Here is a 22,989-nt window from a genome sequence, read left to right as displayed (position 1 = left end):
TATGGTTTAACAATGTTTTTTTTTTTTACATTTTGAACATATTTTGGGTAAATAGCTGTACTAGTTGAAGCCATCGGTAGCCTAATGTCTCAGCAACTCTTACAAAAACATCCTTGATGGTGAACCATAAAAGTTTGATCGTTAGTTGATAGTCGTGAGAAACGATTTTATTTCCTGATAATAATCTGTGAGACGAATTTGGGACGGTTGCGATACGTACTAAATATCTCTACTAATCGCTGGCGACATTGGCGGTGGCGGTGAACATGTTAGAGTAGTAAAGAATCAGACACACAATCAGAGAACATTTATGGTGCAGGAACGCGTAGGATTCACTCTGGCATGAACCAGCTATAAAGCAGTCTGTTGATAATGGATAATGTCCGGTGATCCAGATATTCTATCCACCACAGAAACAAAACAAGATAGGAAAACTTTACGGTTTAATTTCGGCCTAAATCTCTATTGTCCATATCTGATGAACGAATTTGCTATAAAAACGTACCGTTTAGCCTTCCACAAGGACATATAGTTTGTGAGCCGCTTTGTGGAAGGGGTGGGATTGAAAATGAAGACTTTAGCAGTGCGTCTCCTACTGCTGGCCGCATGTGGCGTGGCTTTATCCGCGAAACTGGTCGACAGCAGTTCGAAAACAGTTTCGATGCCATCTTTGCTGAGCAACTACCGTAGCACTGTGCCGAAATCGAATCGCTATTCGTCGAGAAATGCAAATATTACGGTCGAGTTTTTCACCACCGAGGTGGATCACTTTAACAATCAAGATGGTGCTACGTGGAGCAATCGGTATTTGGTTTCGATGGATCATTTTGCAGAAGGTGGTCCACTATTGATCTTTCTCACCGGGGATATACCGCTACAGGAGTCACTGATCGACGAAGGAACGCTGATCAACGAAATGGCTCGCGATCTTGGAGGTGCTGTCTTTGCACTGGAAACACGGTTCTACGGCGAAAGTCAACCGGTTGGGTGAGCAAATTAGAAATGAGGAGATGGAATCGATAATACTAAAGCTTTATGTCCCCCTTGATCGTAGGGATCTTAACGTGGAGAGCTTGCGGTTACTAAACACCGAGCAGATTCTAGCGGACGTGGCTGACTTTGTGCTTCATCTGCGACGCACCGTGATCGGTAATCCGTTCGCACACGCTCTCGTAGCTGGTACCGGGCTCGGTGGTGGACTGGCAACCTGGTTCCGCATCCGATATCCTCACCTAGCGGATGCTGCTTGGTCCTCGAGCGGTTATCTGCGTGCGGTGTACGATTTCCAAGAATTCTCCTTCGGTTGGGCCGAAACGGCAATCGACGTGGGCAGCCAAGAATGTTACAATCGCATCTTTGTTGCGTTCCATGTGGCACAGAACTTGTTCGACGCCGGGTTCGGTGAGGTTTTGTACAAAAAGTTAAATCTCTGCAGCCCGGTCGACGCGGACGATCGTATCGAGGTGTCGTACTTCTTCAGCGTACTGATGACGTCCATCGAGCTGTTCACGCTACGCAATGGAAAGTAAGTGCCATGGTGGACGTTTGTGTAAACAAATTTTAATCCTCTCCAATGTTTCCTGCAGTGTTGAGGAGTTCAAGATAGCGTGCGATGATATTACGGGTGAAAATTTCGCCACCTCCCTGGACGCATTTGCTAGCTGGTTCAACACAAAGTTCGCAGAAGATCATGGCTGCATTATCGTAGACTTTGATCAGTTTATTGAATCGCTGAGCGAAACATCCGCGTCGGCTGAGGTTAACTTGGCCGGAGAGCGTCAATTCCTGTACCAACAGTGTACCGAGTACGGTTGGTTCTTTACGACCGATTCCGATTTGCAGCCGTTCGGTGAGCGGGTCCAGATGGAGCTATACTATGAGATGTGTCGCCGTGTGTTTGGCGAGTGGGTTACACCTGAGATTATGTATCGTTCGACCGAAAGAACGAACGAGCGGTTCGGAGGAAGCACACCGAACGTGATGCAAGTCCACTTCACGAACGGAGCGTACGATCCGTGGCGATATGCGAGCATCGTGTCCGATCTGAACGTGTACGCACTGTCGGACGTTATACAGGGAGAGTTGGCTGGAGCAGACCTGGGCGCCATTTCGGAAGAAAATGACTCGCAACAGCTAATCGAAGTGAAGCGTCGTCTCAAGGAACTGTTTGAAAGTTATCTGTTTCCGTTCAATCCACGATAGGATAAGTACGTGTGCGTTCAGTTTGTCACTTATATATTTATTAAGTTCATGTAAAATACCAAGGATGTAGTATCTGTCTACAAAATAATAAACTGTTTTATTTAATCATAATCAGCAACACCTTCCTCTTCAGTCTTAAGCGCGGATTGGTTCAAATTCCTCGAATATCCACGTGTCGATAAGCGTTCTCGTGCGTTCCTTGGCGGCAATCAGCTCTTCCGAATCGTTTTCGTAATCGATCGAGTCTAGATCGGGCGATACGAACGTGTCCGGGATGAGTGTGGCAGGTGCTTTCGGGTTAAGATCCTCCACCGGGCTACCCACACGGTACGGATCAACTCCACCATTCGTGAAGTGCGCACGCTCGATCGCTGGCTGCAGTCCACCGAAGCGGATGTTCGTTGAGCTGAGCTGTTTGAAGATCACGTCCTCGGTCAACCATTCGCCGAACGCACGCTGACACACTTGCACGAAAAAGTCTGGTCCGATCATGTTACCGAATGGTTGATCTTCCGATTCGGATGTCGTCGGGAAGAAGCCTTCCTCCGTGCATTGGAGATAGAGCCGCTGACGGTGGCCGGCCTGCAGGTTTGCGGCGTTAAAGTCCGTCTCGAGGTATCGCTCCATGTAGCTGTCAAAGTTCAAGTGCACACACTGTTCGTACTGATGTTCACGGGCAAACCAATCGATCAGCGCGTTCAGGCTGCTGTCCCGATGCTGCTCCAGATCTGCACACATCTCGCGGATCGAGTTGATGTTGCGCAGATGCAGCATCTCGAACTCGATGTCGTCCCGCAGTCCGAGCAGGAAGGCATGCACTTCCAGCTCGTTGTCGGTGTCGAGCGGTTCGCACAGATGGAACTCGGTTGAAAGCAGATCGGCAAAGCCAAGATGTGCCATGTTTTGTGCCACACGGAATCCACTCCAGATGGTGCTGTAGCATGCGTCACTACCATACTGCCGGATGCTCTCTCCCAGTGCGACGTTGTACCGGGGGAACGCAAAATCGGCTTCGATCGCACCACTCGATACCCACACACCACTAACCAGATGCGGGTACTTCTGGCGGAACCAGGTAGCTAGTGCACCTCCGTACGCTGTTCCCATCAGGATGACTTTCGCGTTCGGGTTGTTAACGTACGTCAGCTTTAGGTAGGTTATCCATTCGGCTAAATCTGCCAGCGCTTGATCAGCGTTCAGGAAGTCCAGGTTTTCTGTCTCTGCATTTCTACGACCAGTGAACAAGGAAGCTATAGTGAAGATCACCAGAAAGAATACACTCACTGCGTACTTACTCTACCGGAAGACTGTAACCGAAGTATCGTAGCTCGTTCGCAAACAGATAGGCACCCTCGAGATACGCCGTGTCGTAAAACAGTCCCTCAGTGAGCCACCGTATCTGCACGGGCCCGGCGGCACCGACCACAACAAAGATTGGACCACGGGCGTACGCGTGTTCATCGTTGATGTAGTACCGCATCGCAAACTTGTCCTGATTGCGTGGATTGAAGTGATCGACACGAGTTTCGAACCATGCTTCGCGCAATAATCCATGCGCCACGTCACTAAGCACAATGGTGGCGGCTAGCACCACCAGCAGCGAAAGCAATCCTTTCATCGCAAAACCGCAGAACCACACGCGTCACTTAGTTGTAAACGTACAGCGACACACAATTCGGTTGTAGCCTATGCTGTAGACCACCCTGGACTACCGATCGGCACCCGTTGTCCAGGGGGTAGCTTTTATACTAATCGCCTTAATTCGAAGATTATCGATTGCCGTCTATCGCACGACTCTAGATAATCCCTCGGAGCGGGTGGTGGTATCGCACATTGCAGTCCAATTATGGAATCGTTTATTTTGGGGGTGAAGGTTTAGTCCCTTTTGAATCGGTCCCAAAACGCAGTCCCGTGCCAGGTGCATCAAGGTATTCAATGTCTTGAAGCGGTTAGGCCGTGCCGCGTCGGGTTTAAGAGAGGAACGATCTACAAACACACGGATATCGTTCGTGAAGGTTCCCGCAGGCAATTCACACTGCCCATTACTTCCGTTCGTGGTCAGCAAGATAACTGACGTTATCAAATTTAACCTAACACGATTAGTGTCCAGTTATCGGTGGATGTTATTAGTTTATGAACGTTTACACAAGCAGAACAATTGGCGCGTATTTGATAATTGCCGTAATGTTGCGTTCGGACGACTTTCGATAGGGAAGAAGAGACATAAAATGGCAAGAATTACGCACGCGTATGTATATTAAGATTATACAATAGATGGAATTACAGCTCACAAGCTAGAATCTGAAAAACTGCAACTGTGAGATTCTAATCTTCTATAGTATTGCGATAATATTTATATATTTCCACAACAAATTTTACAAAGCTGTTTTTGCTCTTTGATATGGAAATTTCATGTAATAAATTTAAATTTTTAATTTGAGAGGATAGAAGAGCTGACTTTTTCAAATAGAAGTGCGAAAAGGGTGCGAAAAATTTCAGTGTCTAATATTCCCTTCATTTACGCCACTTATCTTAACCGGCCTGAGCTGGTCAGTAGAACTGTAGATCATTATTCTGATGCGAATCCTTTATGTTGTGTTTTGTGGTTTGGCATAGCGGTGGCGATTTTAACGGTACGCAGAGTGATCGGCCCCAAGGGGCCCAGAATCAACAGAGAACCTTCGCCCAGGTCAGGTCATTAGTGTAAAAACTCGTGTAAAAAGTAAATTACTTTTTAGAGAGAAATTAAAACCTCAACCAATCATGCAAGATTGTTTTGTATATGATATGGAACAGAAGTATGGTAACTCTGGGTCACCAGGTCTTACTCATTCGAATATAAAATGCACTAAGCTGTAACTGACTCGAGGCGATTTGTGAAAGTATAAGAAGAATTGTGTATTGACCTTTCAAAAAATTATAACCGGCGGGCGTAATTTATACAGAATAAAGAAAATATCACGTGAAATTATAAGCGAAATTACATACCTTTCTTACGTCCAAGCTTTGCCTCATAACAGTGCGTAACGAAAAGAAACGAGCCCTCATAATCTGCAACACGTCTAAACGCGCCTTTAGACTTAGTCAAGCTTAAGATTTTAGCAGCAGTAGTAGCTGTGCATACGCAGTGCGCGTGGCTCCTGCGTTCCGTTCGGATGTTTGTACGCTTGAAACACTAAAGGGAAAGATTGTTTCTACCTTTACAATGATACTAGCAAGCCAATTAAGCGACTACACAAAACACTTTCCTTACAGGAGGCATACTTTCTTCCGGTAATCGGAAAATGCCACAGCACTAGAGGGACACATCGAGAATTGAGGTTAGCTTTCATGTTGTGATTATATGCAAACACTCGAACTATTTGCGCTTTTCTCGGGTGGCACACAACATGAAACACACACTTTAGCTCTAAACCACACAATATAACGTGCACTAACTTGCCTTTGAGTCACAATAAGCACAATTTTAACAAAACTATGTACCAAAACACCAAAACAACCACAAATGCAAATATCGCGACGGAACTGTTGTACGCATAATGTTGACAGAAGTTTGCTATGCTTTCGATTCGAACACGAAATTGCATACTTTTAGGCGGTTTGCAAAACGATCGACAGTTGAACGATATTTGAAAAGGCGCGTTTATTCAAATTCATTTTTTGAATTCGTTTTTTTTTTGTGGCTTTTCATTGCTACTTTTGATAACCGTTGTGATAAAAGAGCGAAATAAAGAATCTGATTAAAAATATTTGATATTGAAGAGCAACAATAAATTATGATACTGGGTTGAGTTTTTAGCGCCAGTGGAACGAAAAACCTGCACCTGCATCCCTAGAAGCGGTTTCGGCACGGAAAGACATCAACGCAATCAATTTCATACCGGAACAGAATATAAATCATATCGAGCGTCAAATTATGCTATCAACCGGCTGTTCCATGTCACAAAATCATCCAACTGTTAGGTGCAATGATCAGACGTACGGTCAGTGTCGATCCGATAACGATATCAACACATTACGACCTGCAATCCACGCTGCACAATCCTATCTATTAACCGGCCAAAAGAAAAAGCCGCACTGGACACACTTTATAAGCCACATTCCACACGACCACGAGACGATTAAGTTCACAAAAATGATGCTGTCCAGTGTGTTGCCGTTTGTTGTGCTCGTGTTTGTGACGTTGACAGAATGTACACCCACTCAAGGTGTACTTGAAGCGTCTAAAAGTGCAGGCCTTCTTGGTGGTCTTCAGCGACACCTTGTACAGCCAGCTATCCCGCAAGACTTCGTGCCGACTAATCCAAGGCTAACCGGTGCTCGGTTCCGGACAAAGATTGATCACTTCAACCCACAGAACAGGGACACGTTTGAGTTTAGTTACTTCTCGAACGATGAGTTTTACCGACCGGGTGGACCGATTTTCATTTTCGTCGGTGGAAACTTCGCTATGACGACTTACTACATCGAGCACGGTTTGCTGTACGATACGGCCGCACGCGATGGGGCTTGGTTGTTTACGAACGAGCATCGCTACTATGGAGCTAGCACGCCGGTGCCGTAAGTATCCGTGACCGGGTTTGCATAATGTTGTGCTTAAATCGTTATGTTGTTCCCTCCCTTTAGAAACTATTCAACGGAGAACCTGCGCTTCCTTAAGTCGGAACAAGCACTTATGGATCTGATCGAGTGGATTGATCATCTGCGCAATAACGTGGTGCGTGATCCGAACGCTAAAGTGATCTTGATGGGCACCGGATATGCAGGCGCGCTGGCAACCTGGGCCCGCCAACGCTTCCCAAGCATTATCGATGGTGCTTGGGGTGCAGGAGCAACCGTACTGGCAAGTTTCGATTTCCAGGAGCATGCAGCAGACATTGGTCAAATTATCCGACGATTCGGTGGTAACGAGTGTTACAATCTACTGTGGGTCGCCTTCCGTACTGCGCAGTATCTGATCGATGCAGGCAAGGAAGATACGGTGACGACCCTCCTCAACACTTGTGAACCGATCGAGCAAGGAAACCTGCTGGACGTCGAGACACTCTTCTTCCACCTGAAGCTGGCCATCCAGGAAGCGATGCTTGCCGTGCAAACCACGGATAAGATTCGTGATGTTTGTGAAGCCATGATCAACAGTACGGAGGAAACGGCACTGCATGATCTTGCCGCCTGGTTGAACGAGTACTATGCAAATCTGAACTGCAATCCATTCGATTTCGATACGAACATGGAAGCAGGTCTAGTACTGCAACCGGGTGCGCCGGAAAATGCTATCCTTGGATTGCGTCAGACCCAGTATCAAGCCTGTACCGAGTTCGGTTGGTTCCGGACGACCGATCTGGACGAGCAGCCGTTTGGTGATCGCGTGACGATGCACTTCTTCCTGTCGGCTTGCCGGGCACTATTCGGCGAGTGGGTATCGGATGCCGTTATCTACGAAGGTGTGCGGTTGACGAACCTGCACTACGGCGGACAGGATCCACGGTCGACGAATGTACTGTTTACGAATGGAGAGCTCGATCCGAACCGTCTGGTGTCGATCACGAGCTACACCAATCCGCTGAGCTATGCGTATGTGGTGCCGAATGAGTTCCTGTACTCGGAAATCTATTCCATCGGCGAGGAAGACTCGAGCGAGTTGGCTATCATTAAGAATAGCATCCAGCAGTACATTGCCCTGTGGCAGGGATCAGGACTGGTACCGGTGTGAACGAACGTGTATGACGTATTGTGCTAAACGAAACAGTTTTAAAGAAATAAAGTCCATTTCGAGTAGATTTGGGCGGACTTGGTCGCAACCTTTTTTTCTTTTTATTGGTCTGCTCAAGTTTATGAGTTTTTACCAGGTCTCTTATTCGGTACGGAATCGTATTACTCTACTCTACTAATAACTCTACTTACGGCTCCATCCATTCTCGGACAGGATTGTTGAAGAATCACATTTTGCGGATTTAATCCTATCGTAGTTTTGCAAGATGCAGGATCTGGTATTTTTGCTTTAAAGGCGGGAATATCATATATAGATTAGTCAGTAATAAGTCTACTCTGCCAAAAACCCAACAGGTTTTGGGTCCGGAAACGCGAGTGATAGTGGAAATGGCGGATAGTTAATTCCAAACGCTAAACGATTTCAACTAGGAGATTTAAAAGTTTCGATTCGGTTTGTCGCTGATTGGAGAAGGATGAAAAGACGTCGTGAAGGAAGAGAAACCTGCACAGTCTGACGTTACTTCGTACCATCGTTAAAGATGGTATGACTAGTGATTCCCATCGAATTTAATCTGCGTTATGCATCAAACCTCTAATCTGGAGTAAGTGTGTATGCTATTTGAACGATAGATTACACTTTATCGAGGCATAAAATTGGGTAGTGATGGGAATGTTCCATTTTTCGGAACAGTACTAGATTCTTTTCTAAAAAGGAACGATGCGAACCTAGTAGGTTTTTTGATCCAACTCAAACGAACAATTAGAAGTGTCACAGCTGCTGGCGTGTTGTTACTCGAATCGTTCCAGCAGCATCAATCGTTCCCGATCGTTCGCTATCATAGCAGAGTTGTAATTGTCATGTATAACTGTGTACCTTAGTATTATTATTCCGACCATCGAGTCCGAAAAAAGCATTGAGCATGTTGACCGTTTTCATGGTAAAAAGCGCCTGCACCAGATCATCAGATCATAAGTTCACGCGTCATTACTGCAATCATAAGCGGCATTCAAGAGTAGTGCATCACTGATAGCGCATTTCTTCAGAAAAAAATGCGTTATTGCTGTGCCAACAGATGATGCATCTATCACTACTGTTGTGAAAAAATCTACACTCTTCTTCACGAATATATGTCGTTTATTTTATTAAAACACTTCCTGCAACGCTTAACAAATGACGTATGCTATACGAGCACTCTTTACGAATACATGGCTTTTAGTTTGTTAGAAACCTTCTACAATACTAAACATTCTTCCTAAATTATCACAATAAGCATCAGTAGCGGATTTAACGGTGGGTGGAGTAGGCGTCCGCTCAGGGCACCGACAAATGTATTGTATTGACAGGAGTTTCATGGTAGGAGCTTTGAAGTGAGCGCCTCGTACTGGGGGTTCCGTGTTTACAATATATGAGGTTCCGTTAAATGTATGTAAATACCATGCCAAGAAATGGCATGCCTTTAGCCTTTTGGTTGTTGATGGTATAGATCCTCAACACCTATACAACTCCAGACATCCTGCCTATCATCTCTAGACATTCTTCCTGTCGCAGTAAACACCAGACGGATTCACTTTCAGTAAGCCATCTGCTTCCAAACCCAGCGTACACTTAGCACAAACATACCAACTACCAGCACAGCTAACAATATCAGAACAATTCCTACCCAAATTGACCAATCGCTATATCCTGAAGGGGCAAAACAAACATCCGCCACGCGATACTCATCATAATCACAATCCACAATGCCACCACGCTCCATTCCGATGTAGTAAGCTATACTACGACTTTTCAGCTCCGCTATGATGCGGGTGGCTTCCTCCTCTGCGAATGTGTTATACGCGATCGGTAGCACCTCCAGCGCTGGAAAAGCCGTAAACAGTGCCAAGTTAAGCGAGGATAGCATATTTGACTCCAGATTAAGCTCCCGCAACCGGGGCAACAAAACATCGGTCATGCTAAGTCCTCGCAGTCTGTTTCGCTTCAACCACAGGACGTTCAGTCCTTTCGGTAGGATGGTAAGATCAAAGCTATAGAACCGATTATCTCCCAGATACAGATGAGTTAGGTTGACCATATGAGTAAATATGTTCGCCTGCAGCGTTGTGATCCAATTGCCTTCCAGATTGAGTGACTCTAGTTGCACCAGCACAGTGAAATTTGCTAAATCCCTAATGGTGTTATGCGACAGGTCTAGGTAGCGTACCTCGTACGTCTCGTTCAGATTGGTTTCGATCACCGAGATGTGGTTATCGGTAAAGTCACCCGCTGTAAGATTGGGCGGTAAGACGATCTGCCGTAGTGGGTAGTCACGTATCTGCACAACGGAAGGATTCCGCAGAACGGTGCCATGAAGCGTCAAATCATATCGTTCCAACAGGCTACGGCCGTTGTGGTAATACCGCTCGAACAGTAACTGCACAGTGCTGACAGTGGACGAATAATTAACGCTCGGTAGTCGATCGGGATGTTTCACCACGATTTCTGCATCGTACTCCAAGTTCCAGATGCTACATACCGTAGGATCTGTGCCTGGTTCGCATCTGTAAACATAGGCAGAAACTAGCGGCCAGAGCGTTATCAGCGCCAGCAGCGAGACGTACCTGAAAGATGGAAAACGAGATAAAAACACATATTTTAATTGCACACTCGGAAATCGATCCAGTAATGCATTAATACTATATTATACTATATAGAATAATATATACTATATTATACTATATTCGCACCTTCGCATACTGGCTGGGGATATCGTGGCAATCCACAAACTGTTCGTACGATCAAGAGGACAAACCGAGTCCTTAGCTGGTTTAGAACTAACTGATAATAGCGCGTTCGCGGTTCGTGATCGTTCAAGGAAGAAATCAGCAAATATGTGCTCGGACGTAAGCTCACATTCGCAATGCTCTATGCGAGCGATGTTTTTGATATGGTATGCTTATGTCGATCAACGTCCCTTTTTATTCTAAAAACAATACTCACACTCATGCACACAAATATAGCAGAGATGCGTTCCTAGAAGAGTGTGTTTGTAATTGATATGAACCAACATTGTAGGAGTAGGAGTAAGCTAGTGGCCAACTAAGGTTTCGATCTATTTTATCCCGCATAAAGCACAGTGGGAGTAAAATGAAAACCAGCGACGAAGATGAAATAAAAAAATGCTTCGGAAATGCTAACAGTGGAGTTTCTCCCATCAGTTGTATGAGTTGCCCTGGATACCATCCTGGAGCCCAGATCTCGAACTACAGGTTACGGATTCCGGATTTTGGAGCTTAGATCCTGGATTCCAGAGCTTAAATCCCGGATCCCGAAGCTTAGATCCAATGATGATCCATGATTCAGGATCCAAGATTACAGGTTCTCGAATTATTTCTCTTGATTTAACTACCTCCGGAATAATACCGGCTGGTTTACGAGGCTATTTGATAGCACGTAGTAAGATAATCCCTATTCTCTACGGAGCAATGATCCAACGATGGGATCCACCATCCCTGAGTTGTGGGTCTCGTATCTCACATCCCATGTGGGATCTTGGATGCCATATGTGGGGTAAATTGGGGTAGAGTTACTGGGACAGCTTATTTTCTTATTAGCTACAGCTTATTAGCTGGGACAGCTTATTTTCTTATTACACTTAGCTTAGAGACCGGGAACGTTGGCACAAAATCTACGTACTTTGGTTGATTACTTAAGAAAACAAAGAATTGACTTTTCCTGTTGAATTCTTAAAATAATATTGAAGCAAACGGTGGGATGTTTAAACATATATTTCGTATTTACAGCAAAGTTCAAATGAGGATAACTATTGGACAACGAATTTCATAGGTAAAGAGAGTTGTCCTGATCGTAACTAACCGAAATACGCTAGTCGAAAAGCTTGGCTCCGTTCGATAGTTCAATGTCCTAACCACTCATTAAAACAACGGATGGTGTCGACTCTTTTTTCAAAATTCCAACACTGTATTATTCTAGTTCGTGTGAAGTTCCCAAAGGCGTTTAACTTCCACTGTGCAATATGAAGAATGAAATGGATTCATTCGACATTCTCATAAAACATGGTCATATACATTCATACAAACACACTCTTTTACGAACGCATTTCAGCTATGAGTGTGAGTATTATTCTCAGAATGAAAAGGAACGTTGACTAACATACGCAAACCATATCAACAACATCGTTCGCTTAGAGCATTACGGATGTGAGCTTACTTCTGAGGTCACATTTACTAATCTCTTCCTTAGACGATCACGAACCTCCGACGGCGTGCCGAACGCGCTGTTATCAGTAAATTCTTAACCTGCTTACGACGCAGTTGGGTCAGTTGATCGTACCAACAGTTTGCGGTTCGTTTTCCGGTGTGGCCCGTTCTTTCAGTTATCCCCAGCCAGTATGCGAAGGTGCGAAGATAGGATTCATACAATACCAGATCCACTTCCGAAAGTGGCATTAAAAGATGTGTTTTTATCCCGTTTTCCATCTTTCAGGTACGTCTCGCTGCTGGCGCTGATAACGCTGTGGTCGCTAGTTTCTGCCTACGTTTACAGATGCGAACCAGGAACAGATCCAACGGTATGTAACATCTGGAACATGGAGTACGATGCAGAAATCGTGGCGAAACATCCCGATCGACTACCGAGCGTCAATTATACGTCCACCGTCAGCACTGTGCAGTTACTGTTCGAGCGGTATTACTACAACGGCCATAACCAGCTGGAGCGATATGATTTGACGCTACATGGCACCGTTCTGCGGAATCCTTCCGTTGTGCAGATACGTGACTACAGGCTCCGAAGGATTGCGATACCATCCAATCTTATAGTGGGTGACTTTACCGATAACGTTATCTCGGTGATCGATACCGATCCGACCGAGACGTACAAAGTGCGCTACCTAGACCTGTCACACAATAGCCTACGGGATGTAGAAAATCTCACCGTGCTGGTGCAACTGGAGACACTCAATCTGGAAGGCAATCGGATCATTGCACTGGAGGCGAACATGTTTACACGCATGATCAATCTGACCCATTTGTATCTGGGAGATAATAATTTCCATACCTTTGATTTTCACACCCTACCGAAAGGACTGAACGTCCTGTGGCTGAAGCGTAACGAGCTGCGAGAACTTAGTCTGACCAGTGTTTTGTTGCCCCGGTTGCGGGAGCTTAATCTGGAAACAAATACACTCTCCTCACTTGATATGGCAGCACTGTTTACGGCTTTTCCAGCGCTGGAGGTGGTACCGATCGCGTACAACACGTTCGCCAAGCAGGAGGCCAGCCGGATCGTTGCGGAGCTGAAGCGTCGCAGTGTGGCTTACTACATCGGAATGGAGCGTAGTGGCAGCGTGGATTGTGATTATGATGAGTATCGCGTGGAGGATGTTTGTTTTGCCGGTTCAGGTATGGCCGTTTGGTCAGTTTGGAAAGCAATTGTTCTTCTAGTGATAGCTGTGCTGGTGGTTGGTGTGTTTGTGCTAAGTGTACGCTGGGTTTGGCAGCAGATGGCTTACTGAAAGTGGTTTCGTTGGTGCCTGGTGTTTATTGTGATAGTTTAGGAAGGATGTCTCGAGTTATAGAAAGTGTTCCAATAAAGCAAACGCCATTTATGAGTAAAGAGTTGTGTAGTTTTTGTTTTTCTCAGCATCAGGTTCTTTAGAAATGTTAGCGAAAAGATGCTTGCGTTATCAGTGATGCGGTGCCCTTGGATGTCGCTTGTGATTGCAACAATGACGCGTGAATTTATGAACCGATGATCATGTGTAGGCGGTTTTATTTCAACGAAAGTGATCAACATGATAATGTTCATAGAAATAGTCTTTGTCTAACGCATTTTAAACTTGGAATCAAACGAGACAAGACTAAACTGACTGGGCCGACCGTTGCCATTCTCATGACATTAACAATAATGACCCTTCCTCCGTAGCTGATTAACCGACTAAGTAGTATTTCCAGGCTAGTATAAAATTGTGTTGCCGACATGCCCTTGAAGTCTTTGAGCTAAGAAGAAGAAGAAGTTCAAACTTTATTTCCTGATCGATTATGTGCCAAAAAAATTCGATCACAACTAAGTGCATTTTATCACGCATCAGCCCCTGTCGTTCAGAAGTACACCGCAAGGCCTCTGCTCCAAGCTCCTCTTCCCAAGAGAATCGTTGTGAAAAGCCTGAACGTCAAAGGCGCCTGATCTGTCTGTGAGAGCATACGATCATTACTAAATTCAGCTATTCGGGCCTTGACTTAACACCTTACGTTGGGCTACGAGGGTAACTAACCCAGTAAATGATAAATACAGATGAAAATTAGGAATAGTTCGAATAAAACCTATTTCCTAATTAACACAATAATTTTCAATATTGAACTACAGCTGAAGATGTTCCCTCCAGCAGAAGTCAACGAGACATCGTGGGACCATAGTTGTAATTGTTTGATGTTGAGGTGATTGTTTTTTTTTTTTTTTTTTATTCATAAGGGACGGCCAGGCCGTATTGCTATTGAGGTGTTTGTTAGCGGTAGCTGAAATCCTCCTTTATAGTATCGGCAGTTTTGATGATCAAGCTCTGCACATAAAGCACCAAAACTTGTAGAAGGATCCGTTGATTGGCGATGTCTTCGTTGGCATGCGCCAACTGCTGTTAACGTCTAGACTAGCCTACTTATGCCTCCTTGGACTTCATTGAGTCGTAGCCGAAAAGACAATCCGGTACTTGAGAAGACGGTTTGAATACGGTTTCCTATAGGTCTTGTCCTGCCAGCAACACACCAAGTATTCATAATTAAGATAATTATCTGAGATAATCTGAAAGATACTAATTTTATTTTATATATTTATTATCATACTTAACTTATATTGAAACTAATATCACCGGAAACTAATATTTAAAGTTTCCGCTGATGCAATTCAACTATGCTGGACAGCTCTAAATACAACCTAGCTAGCGTAGAATTTCTTCCGCAAGTAAATAGCTCCAAAAACAATACAAACCACCAACACTACTAGGCCCAATATAAACAGTACAATTTGCACCTTTTCAACCCAGTTAAGTTCGAACACAGAATCCGGCATACACATGCCCCGATAGTAATGTTCACCGTCCGCACACTCGCGATCATTCGTCAGTTCCATGTTGTAGTAGGAAATGTTTCGCTGGTTCAGCTCATTCACGATATCGTTCAGCTTGGTTCGCTTTAGTGGATTCCGGCCAATGGAGAAGAGTCGCAACCTTGGTGCAGCCTCCACCAGCGCTCTGATGTTCAGCTCGGTCAAATCGTTGTATTCGATGTTTAAATCTTCCAGCAGCGGTAGCCGATTGGTTCCGGAAAAGTGAAACTCGGTCATAAAATTCTGATCCAACCGTAGCAACTTGAGGCTCATCGGAAACCAGTCCAGATCGATCTTATGTATGCTGTTACCGGCAAGCGTCAGATGCGCTAGACGATTTAAGTTTTCGAACATATCGATCGGAAGTGCTTCGATGCTGCAGGCGGATAGGTGTAACGTTTCCAGATTGACCAGCCGGCTAATGTTCTGGATGCTAAGACGGTAGTTGCTGTTTAGATCCAGATATCGCAGGGCGTACGATTGATTTACGGGCACGTCCAAACGATCGAGAAAGTTGTCTGAAAAATCTGCATACTCCAGGTTTGCTGGGACCTGCACAACGACCGTGTAGCTACCGGTCAGTTCGACGGCTAGTGGTGAGTTTAGCTGTCGGTGAAGTATACGATCGTACGTATGAATAATATTTTGAGTGTCGTGTAAATTATAAAACGGTTCTATGAATCGTATCGCTTTCACGTCTGCTGGGAGCTCAAACACGGGAATATCTTGTCCTGGCTCATAGTCGAACCGATTTAGAATGCAGACAAACGGCTCCGAACCGGCGAGACATCGACGTCCACCCGACGCTTCGCAAGACATCGCGCAAAGCACCAGCAAGCCAACGAACCTGTAATGCGGAGCTTTTGATGAGAATCTTCCCACAGAGTTAGAGAATCACTGATTACCTCAAAACAAACTCCATGTCTGTCCGGTTTCGATGTGTGTTGTTACAGCAGGTTGTAAAACAAGACTGAAATGTAGATCGCAACAGAACGTTCTGCGACATACGTCACACATCCTACTTATGATATCACATCCGTTCGAACTGGCGTCGTCTGTCGTTTGATGCACGATGCGCGACACTGATAAGGAAAGAGGCTAAGGGTTTTTTTTTTGAAACCTCGCTCTATCTTGACCATTCCATTGTGACCAACATTCTCTTATCCAAAAGCCTTCACTGTCAAGGGTACATGATCGTGGTAGGGTGACAGCTAACGTTTTTAGAGTAAAGTTCTACCAACACAACAAGAATTTGTGCAGGCTTTCTTATTTCTAAGCCGATACGCTGAGCTGAGGTTATTCGGAAGGCCAGCATAAACACTGATAGCAATTTCCACGGGACATATAGACGTCATTGAGTGCGAAGAAATAATGATCAACAGCGAGTGATAAGAACGTGATGTGCATTCTTGAGCACAGTTGTAAGCAGTGAAGGATAGTCTGCATATTGGACGAGGCCTGCCCAATAGTTACAACTCAACTGTGAAGTGATCAAGACCATATTTGTCATCTTAAGACTGTGTTGCTTTTTACTTCCAGTTCAGAATGTCGATCGAGTTTGGTCTTGTGTGAGTATCTTGGAAAGCAGTATTTTTATAAGCTGATTAATGTTAGCGAGTCGTGTTCTGTTGCAGTTTACTTCTAATAACCATCACCTCAGCCAACTACGCCAAAACACTCTGGGAACATCGGTGCGATCCGGGATCGGAAGTGTTTATCTGTTCGGTACCAAACTTCCTGTACAAACCGAATGAGAACCATTCCACATTGATAGCACCGGAGACAGTGCACAAGGTTCGGCTTGGTTATCCCACCGATAAGAAGATTGTGTCTCGGGAAACTATCACCACGTACGATGAAGTGCTGCACCAGGCCCTGCATCGACCCAGAGCAATTCAAATCACATTCGCCAGCATAAAGAAGCTCGATATTCCACTCGAGCTAGAGTATGCAGACTTTCAAGATAACTCGATCCAAATAGTATTCGCACCGGAAGTGAACGGATCCGCCTATGCACTACGGTATCTGGATTTGCGAAACAATGAAATGGATGATATCGAAAGCTTTAAAACGCTCGTTAACCTTGAAACACTGCTTCTGGGCGGTAACAAGATCAGCATCCTGGATGGTACCACCGTAATGAATTTCCATCGACTGTCCGGTTTAGATTTGGGTAGCAATATGTTGGACACGATCCCTTTTGTCAGTCTGCCCGGCTCGCTAGAGTGGTTAGTTTTGAGACGTAATTCATTTTATGGCCAGCTAGATATTGACAACGCTAACCTGTCATCCCTGAAGGTGTTGGATCTGCAGCACAATCTCATTAACGAACTAAACCCGGAAACGCTACTGACGGTCGCTCCCAGTCTTCGGGCGATACTGCTCGAAGGTAATTGGTTCGATGTGGACGCAGCAAAGAACATCGCAACCGTTCTTACGCAGAAACAGGTGGAACACGATAAATTTCTTCCGAGCGAAAGTGTCATTGAATACGAGTATGATTATCATCGTACGCACGAGATGCTTAAGGTGCAGGACTATGTTATATCGATTGTGCTGTCGGTGGTTAATGTGTGTGTGATAGGATGGGGCGTGTTCCGGGTGTACAGAGCTAAACATACCAGTAGTACGGAGGAGCCTCCCGGTTGCGGTTGTGATTGGGCGGAAAAGTATGTTAGTTCCTTAGTCTAGATTTATGTGGCTGGGATGTTTGTAACATTTGCGAATGTGCATTATGGAGATTTTGTGGTGAAGGTTTGAAGAACAATTGAGGAACGAAAAATAAACCAATATTTTACGATTTGCAAGAATGTTTTTGTGTCGGCTTGGAATTCCGGGCGGTTTTCGCTGATTTTTCGAACACAAATTTGTTCTTGATGTAACCGAGCATACTCGGAATAAGGAAATTCCTTGTGAAATTTTTAATTTTACTCAACACATGCAACGCGCGCACCATGTGACAGTGAGCAGTTATGTTGGAAATAAAATAAATAAATAAATAAAATTCTTAAAGCCTATGCTCTTTTAAAAATGGCCAACAGCGTGAAAATATAAAAAAAATGATGCTCTAAAAACTTTATAAAAATAAAGCCAAAGTTCTGAACAAAACAAAAATAACTTATTTGATCAACACGCGAATCTTATTTGAAATTGTTTGTCGTAGGCTGGATATGTTGTCTTATGCAGAATAAAAAGTAAGTGTAAACATATGATAAAAACAATAAACATACATGTTATTATGCTTAAGGCAATGATCAGAGACACAATTTAGATTTATCTCTTCACAAAACCGTTTTTCTAAACAACAATAATCCAAATGTTTCAAGCAAGTATTATTTACTTACCTATTAACCGCTGTAGCCGCCTCGATGTCTTGGCCTGCTGGAACCATCCTCGCTATATCTCACGATTAAGCACCGTTGTCTGCTAATCCACTATCAAGACCTCTGCAAAATTCCACTTACTTACTGACTCATCAGGCGCTACAACTGCTTCGCGGTCTTGGCCTGCTGCAGAAATCCTCTAAACCGCTCGCGGTCTAGCGCCGTCGTCTGGCAACCATTTCAGACGACACACCATTTCAATTTGAACCTACCACGCCTCCTCTGTCCATGTGAAGGACCTAAAAAGAATTTGAGTGAAACTGTGTCCTCGGACAGTAGAAGGATCGGTTGACAGCCAGCATCCTAGCGCGTATCTCAACATCAATGCTCGACGGCCTCGAAGGTGCGGTGACCTATCCGTACGTCACCCCTGCGTAAGTCGGGACACGTGATGGGAACCCCGGAGTGGATTAATGAAACGACTCCGACTCCGACGTGTAAAAACCGGAGTTACTTCGGAAAAAATCCGAAGCTAACTCCAGAGTAATTACGCCGGAATAATTTGAAGTGCTCTGCGGAATTCAAAATCGATATGAAATCCCTATCGACGCCGGAGTAATTTCGCATTCCCCCAAACAAAAAAGTATTTGTTCTATAACACAAATTTGTTTATTTGTTGGCAATAAACCCATTCATTATCAACGATTATTACCAACAAATAAACAAATTTGTGTTACAATGGTTCTGTATACTTGTTTTCTTTGCAACAATGCGGAATTACTCCGGCAACGACAGCGATTTCATTTCGATTTTGAATCCGAAGTAAAAACAGCTACCTGCAATTGATTCCACAGTGCACTCCGAATTATTGCGGAGCAAATTTCGGATTACTCCCGAATATTTACTCCGGAGTAATTACTCCCGGAGTAGTTAATGAGTAACTCCGGAATTACTAAGTAGTAATCACTCCGGAGTTGCTATGGAATGCTTCGGTGTCGGATGATTCCGACTGGAACAAAAATCCATCTGAGTATCTTCCTCTCGACTACGGCTAAGAGTATTGCGTCTGTTTTTAACTGAGATCATATCTCAGAAGCGTATGTGAGCTTTTGGACTGTAAGTGTTCTACACAGAACCAACTTCCATTAGATGTTTCTGAATTTTTTGAAGCCGTAGTATGGCCACTGTTTTTTACGAGATCTGCCATTTTTCCACACAGTTAGCAGCCATTGCGTCTATGTGATTAGCGTATGCCAATATTGTGTTTTAAAAAATCTGTAGTGAAAATGTTCAAAGTCCGAAAAACCATTAGCACGTGTAATATTGGAAAACTTTGTTCAAACAGATATTATTGTAAATTTAAAATTTTTAAAATAAAACAAAAACAACGTCATAAAGCGTGTAATAGAAAAAGTAGAAACTAATCTTCAGGGCATATCATCAACTTTATACATCCACAATCACATTTTATAATTGATCAATTACATTGGATCACTTATGACTAAACTACAATACAGTTTACATATTGTATCACCATAAACAAACAAACCTTCTGAACCATGCAGCATGCAGGGATTGACTCGATGGGTCACTCTCTCCATTCCGTAATCCTTTTTTCAACGGTCCAATCCAATCGTATTTGGTCGTTACATTACTTTCATACTTTAACCAATAATAAAGTTAGCGAAATGTGTCTCTGTGTGTTTTACGTCATCGGCACGTGACGCTGTTGCCGGTTCGTCGAACCCTCCTTGATACCTGCCGGTCCAGCACTGCCAGCCGCGATCGCTTCGGTCACGGATCGGAGCTGCCCAAAGTCGAACCGTGTCGATTTGGTTGGTTCTTCCGTGCGCGCACTTGTCGCATACTCGCTGATCGTGACGGCGATCGGTTTTTGGGATTTCTTCATCGTCGGTGGACCAGTTGCCTGGGGACAGAAGTAATAGGACGGGGGACGTGCCGGCGGAGGTTGCGGGTTGTTCAGCTTGAACGATTCGATCGATTCCAGCTCGGCACTGTCACCGTTCGCTTTCGCCATCTCGGACGCCGCCACACGGCCCATCGTGCCTTTGGGAGATTTTCGCGTACCGTTGTTGGTGGTGTCCTGGGTAGTAGGATGACTATGGTGATCCGCATTGTTTGCGTTCGGTTTGGAAGTTTGTTTCTACATCGAAAGGGGAGAAAAAAGGTACAAAAAAACGGTTAAACCGTCGTTCGAGGCAAGTTAAATCGATCATTTAGCAAACCTTTAGTTCAGCATTGTCAAATCCATTCTTAAACATACGTTTATGCACTGCCCGGAACTCGTCCATCAGTGCCGTATGCCGTTCGTCCGATATGGCCATCGTTACCGGGCGCAACCGTACGTTCTTCTCTTTTAATCGGTTCTCCAACTCGGTCAGTGCCGCAGCCGGTCCAGTGGCGGGATCTGATCCTCCCGCCGCGGTGGTTGCTTTCTTCTCTGCCCGTCGGCGCAATTCATCCGATATTGCATTGCTCAAGCTATGTGCTGCTGCGGCGGCGGCAGCTGCTGCAGTACACGCTTGCTGTTCCTGAGACGATGTGCCGGTGGCTGCTGTTGGGTTCGTAGTTGATTGAGAGCTGGGAGCAACGGCATCAGCAAACAGTGGCGGCGGAGGAGGAATGATCGTGCCCGACGCTGTCCCATTGCCGGACTCATCGTCCACCATCGAGCCAGCCGATGCGCTCCGGTGCACCTCGACAATGATCGTTTTCGTTTCACTCTGTTTCGCGTCAGGGTTCACGATGGCACCTCGCTCGGAGAACTCAATGATGGTAGTGTTCTTCTTGCGTGTCGGTCCCGCCAATGTGACCCGTGGCTGTTGTTGTTGCTGCTGCTGCTGGTGCTGCTGCTGCTCCTGATTCGGGGTCCGGGGTTGTGGTGGCGGTGGAGGTGGAACAGCCGATTGATTATCGCTAGCGTTGGATGGAAATTCAGGCACCGTCGGCACCGGTGCAAGTCGGCGTCGATCGTGCGAGATTGACTCTTCCCGTACGATGCTTAATCGCTTTGAAGTTTGATCACCCCAGCAAGGACTTTGATCCCCATTGACACTACTTGCCGAGCTATTGTATCCGCTCGATTCACCCGGGAAAAGATCCAACCCAGCGCTCGGACGCACAACCAGCTCCAGCACATGGGAAGATTTCATGACTGCAACCGCCTCACCAAAGGATGCTTCAGCGAAGCTGTGTCCGTTGCAGGAAAGTATCTGATCACCTGGCCGTAGACCGGCTTCGCGCGCTACACCTCCCTCCTTAGTAAACTGTACAAAAATGCCCGGCTTCCATTCAGGCCCTTTACATATGCCACAGCCGAGCTTCGTTCGGGGTGCAACGGATAGGATCACCTTCAGATCACGTCCGCCACATGGTTCGTCGAGAAGAAGCGTATCCTGTTTATCGTGTGACACACCGAACGATACCACGTGCCAGGTAAGAGGATCCGCTGCACGTCTGCAAGATATAAGGAATATCATTAGGGAGCTGAAGATCGCGTTTGAAGAACCCAAAACCAATGCTACATACTCTTTGATTGGCAAGATGCCAAGTCCACGCACTTTCATGATAAGCCTATCCTGGTTGGCGATGAACTGTGCCAACTCTCGATGAACTGCATCCTCCACCTGATATCCATTCACGCGTATAATCTGATCTCCCACCTGCGAAACAAGTTTGATTGATCAGAATTTCCTACCGATGATCTTTCTTCATTCACTCACTTTCAACCCTTGCCGATCGGCCTCGGAGTCCCGTTCTATCGCCGACACGAAGAACCCGGTCCCGTACTCTAGACCACCGCGTATTGAAAATCCAAAATTACTGCCAGTGATCGGTAGATTCCGATGGTTGTAGCCATGATGGGGTCGTACCAGCCGCACCGTACGCACACGCCCCTGCTGCCCTGGGTCCGTTCCTTCGCCCAATGATTTGTGTAGCGAGGACTTTTCGCGCGACGGGCGTGATTTCGCAGATCGATAGGGGGAAGGAAGCGCAGCCGTAATGGAGATCCCGGACGCAGCTGCTGCTCGGTTGTTCGTACAGTAGTCTACCATTCTAAGGCGGGGTTTTTTTTAAGTTTGTGATGGTAAAATTTTTGGGACTCCTGCGGTCTGCTGCGAACAAACGGAAAAGAGCGTGTAGAAGTGATCAGTGGCCGATTAGCAGCAGGAAGCGTTACTGAAGAGTTTCCAAAATTGGACGCAAATCGTTGCGCCATCGATGGGAAACACAGCACGTCGATACCAAAATGGCCGGGAACCCTTTCCCGATTAACGATGCCCCACAAGCCACTTTCTGCGAACGATCGTTTCGCCCGTTCGCAACCGAACCGGGTTCGATGTGAAGATTTGTGGTTTTGTACTAATAATACCGTTCCGGGGTCTAGGGAGAGGGCCTCGCTAGTCGCCATCGCTACGTCGATGCCAATGCTCTCTCTAATTATCTCACCTTTTTGCGCACTTACATCACACCCCCGGGGCAGACAGCGAGACAGACTTCTGGGGTTGTTGTTTGGCGCTTTTTGCTCTCCCAGAAAAGAAATGCAACAAAAGATGGGAGGCAAAAGAAAGAAGCAAAAAAAAAACACAACCCACCACCCTCGATATGATTAGGGTGCTTCTCTTGACGGTT

General features: G+C 45.5%; 8 protein-coding genes across 8 annotated transcripts in view; 4 read left to right on the top strand and 4 right to left on the bottom strand.

Annotated features, from left to right (window-relative positions):
* LOC126565981 (serine protease snake-like) overlaps positions 1-22,989 on the bottom strand; it is a 320,396-nt gene that overhangs the window by 57,024 nt on the left and 240,383 nt on the right. The gene's annotated exons all lie outside the window — the stretch shown is intronic.
* LOC126557873 (putative serine protease K12H4.7) lies at positions 569-2,202 on the top strand. Its single transcript, XM_050213781.1, has 3 exons — positions 569-987; positions 1,055-1,525; positions 1,587-2,202. Exons 1-3 carry the CDS (start codon positions 569-571, stop codon positions 2,200-2,202), a joined length of 1,506 nt encoding a protein of 501 aa, XP_050069738.1.
* LOC126557923 (thymus-specific serine protease-like) lies at positions 2,338-3,820 on the bottom strand. The gene is made up of 2 exons (XM_050213837.1): positions 3,498-3,820; positions 2,338-3,430 (listed from the first exon to the last, which is right to left on the bottom strand). Exons 1-2 carry the CDS (start codon positions 3,818-3,820, stop codon positions 2,338-2,340), a joined length of 1,416 nt encoding a protein of 471 aa, XP_050069794.1.
* Positions 6,338-7,915, top strand: LOC126557841 (putative serine protease K12H4.7). Its single transcript, XM_050213744.1, has 2 exons — positions 6,338-6,762; positions 6,829-7,915. Exons 1-2 carry the CDS (start codon positions 6,338-6,340, stop codon positions 7,913-7,915), a joined length of 1,512 nt encoding a protein of 503 aa, XP_050069701.1.
* Positions 9,486-10,646, bottom strand: LOC126566102 (uncharacterized). The gene is made up of 2 exons (XM_050223234.1): positions 10,639-10,646; positions 9,486-10,512 (listed from the first exon to the last, which is right to left on the bottom strand). Exons 1-2 carry the CDS (start codon positions 10,644-10,646, stop codon positions 9,486-9,488), a joined length of 1,035 nt encoding a protein of 344 aa, XP_050079191.1.
* LOC126566086 (leucine-rich repeat-containing protein 4B-like) lies at positions 12,303-13,427 on the top strand. The gene is made up of 2 exons (XM_050223233.1): positions 12,303-12,310; positions 12,398-13,427. Exons 1-2 carry the CDS (start codon positions 12,303-12,305, stop codon positions 13,425-13,427), a joined length of 1,038 nt encoding a protein of 345 aa, XP_050079190.1.
* On the top strand, positions 16,559-17,704 carry LOC126566070 (uncharacterized). Its single transcript, XM_050223232.1, has 2 exons — positions 16,559-16,581; positions 16,648-17,704. Exons 1-2 carry the CDS (start codon positions 16,559-16,561, stop codon positions 17,702-17,704), a joined length of 1,080 nt encoding a protein of 359 aa, XP_050079189.1.
* Positions 19,970-22,412, bottom strand: LOC126557242 (uncharacterized). The gene is made up of 4 exons (XM_050212947.1): positions 22,080-22,412; positions 21,886-22,019; positions 20,583-21,813; positions 19,970-20,500 (listed from the first exon to the last, which is right to left on the bottom strand). The coding sequence occupies exons 1-4, from the start codon at positions 22,410-22,412 to the stop codon at positions 20,042-20,044; spliced, it is 2,157 nt and encodes a 718-aa protein (XP_050068904.1). The 3' UTR covers positions 19,970-20,041.

This window comes from Anopheles maculipalpis, chromosome 2RL, assembly GCF_943734695.1.
Source record: "Anopheles maculipalpis chromosome 2RL, idAnoMacuDA_375_x, whole genome shotgun sequence".
Taxonomy (NCBI): domain Eukaryota; kingdom Metazoa; phylum Arthropoda; class Insecta; order Diptera; family Culicidae; genus Anopheles; species Anopheles maculipalpis.
This window is presented reverse-complemented; position numbering and strand designations above follow the sequence as displayed.

Excerpts from the sequence above, each read along its gene's own strand:
- LOC126557873 (XM_050213781.1), top strand. The coding sequence starts at position 569 with ATGAAGACTTTAGCAGTGCGTCTCCTACTGCTGGCCGCATGTGGCGTG. Across the intron at positions 988-1,054 it reads GGCGAAAGTCAACCGGTTGG|GGATCTTAACGTGGAGAGCT; the intron begins GTGAGCAAATTA and ends CCTTGATCGTAG. Across the intron at positions 1,526-1,586 it reads TTCACGCTACGCAATGGAAA|TGTTGAGGAGTTCAAGATAG; the intron begins GTAAGTGCCATG and ends TGTTTCCTGCAG.
- LOC126557841 (XM_050213744.1), top strand. The coding sequence starts at position 6,338 with ATGATGCTGTCCAGTGTGTTGCCGTTTGTTGTGCTCGTGTTTGTGACG. Across the intron at positions 6,763-6,828 it reads GGAGCTAGCACGCCGGTGCC|AAACTATTCAACGGAGAACC; the intron begins GTAAGTATCCGT and ends CCCTCCCTTTAG.
- LOC126557242 (XM_050212947.1), bottom strand. The coding sequence starts at position 22,412 with ATGGTAGACTACTGTACGAACAACCGAGCAGCAGCTGCGTCCGGGATC. Across the intron at positions 22,020-22,079 it reads CCGATCGGCAAGGGTTGAAA|GTGGGAGATCAGATTATACG; the intron begins GTGAGTGAATGA and ends CTTGTTTCGCAG. Across the intron at positions 21,814-21,885 it reads GGCATCTTGCCAATCAAAGA|ACGTGCAGCGGATCCTCTTA; the intron begins GTATGTAGCATT and ends TATATCTTGCAG.
- LOC126557923 (XM_050213837.1), bottom strand. The coding sequence starts at position 3,820 with ATGAAAGGATTGCTTTCGCTGCTGGTGGTGCTAGCCGCCACCATTGTG. Across the intron at positions 3,431-3,497 it reads GGTTACAGTCTTCCGGTAGA|AAATGCAGAGACAGAAAACC; the intron begins GTAAGTACGCAG and ends CACTGGTCGTAG.
- LOC126566070 (XM_050223232.1), top strand. The coding sequence starts at position 16,559 with ATGTCGATCGAGTTTGGTCTTGT. Across the intron at positions 16,582-16,647 it reads TCGATCGAGTTTGGTCTTGT|TTTACTTCTAATAACCATCA; the intron begins GTGAGTATCTTG and ends GTTCTGTTGCAG.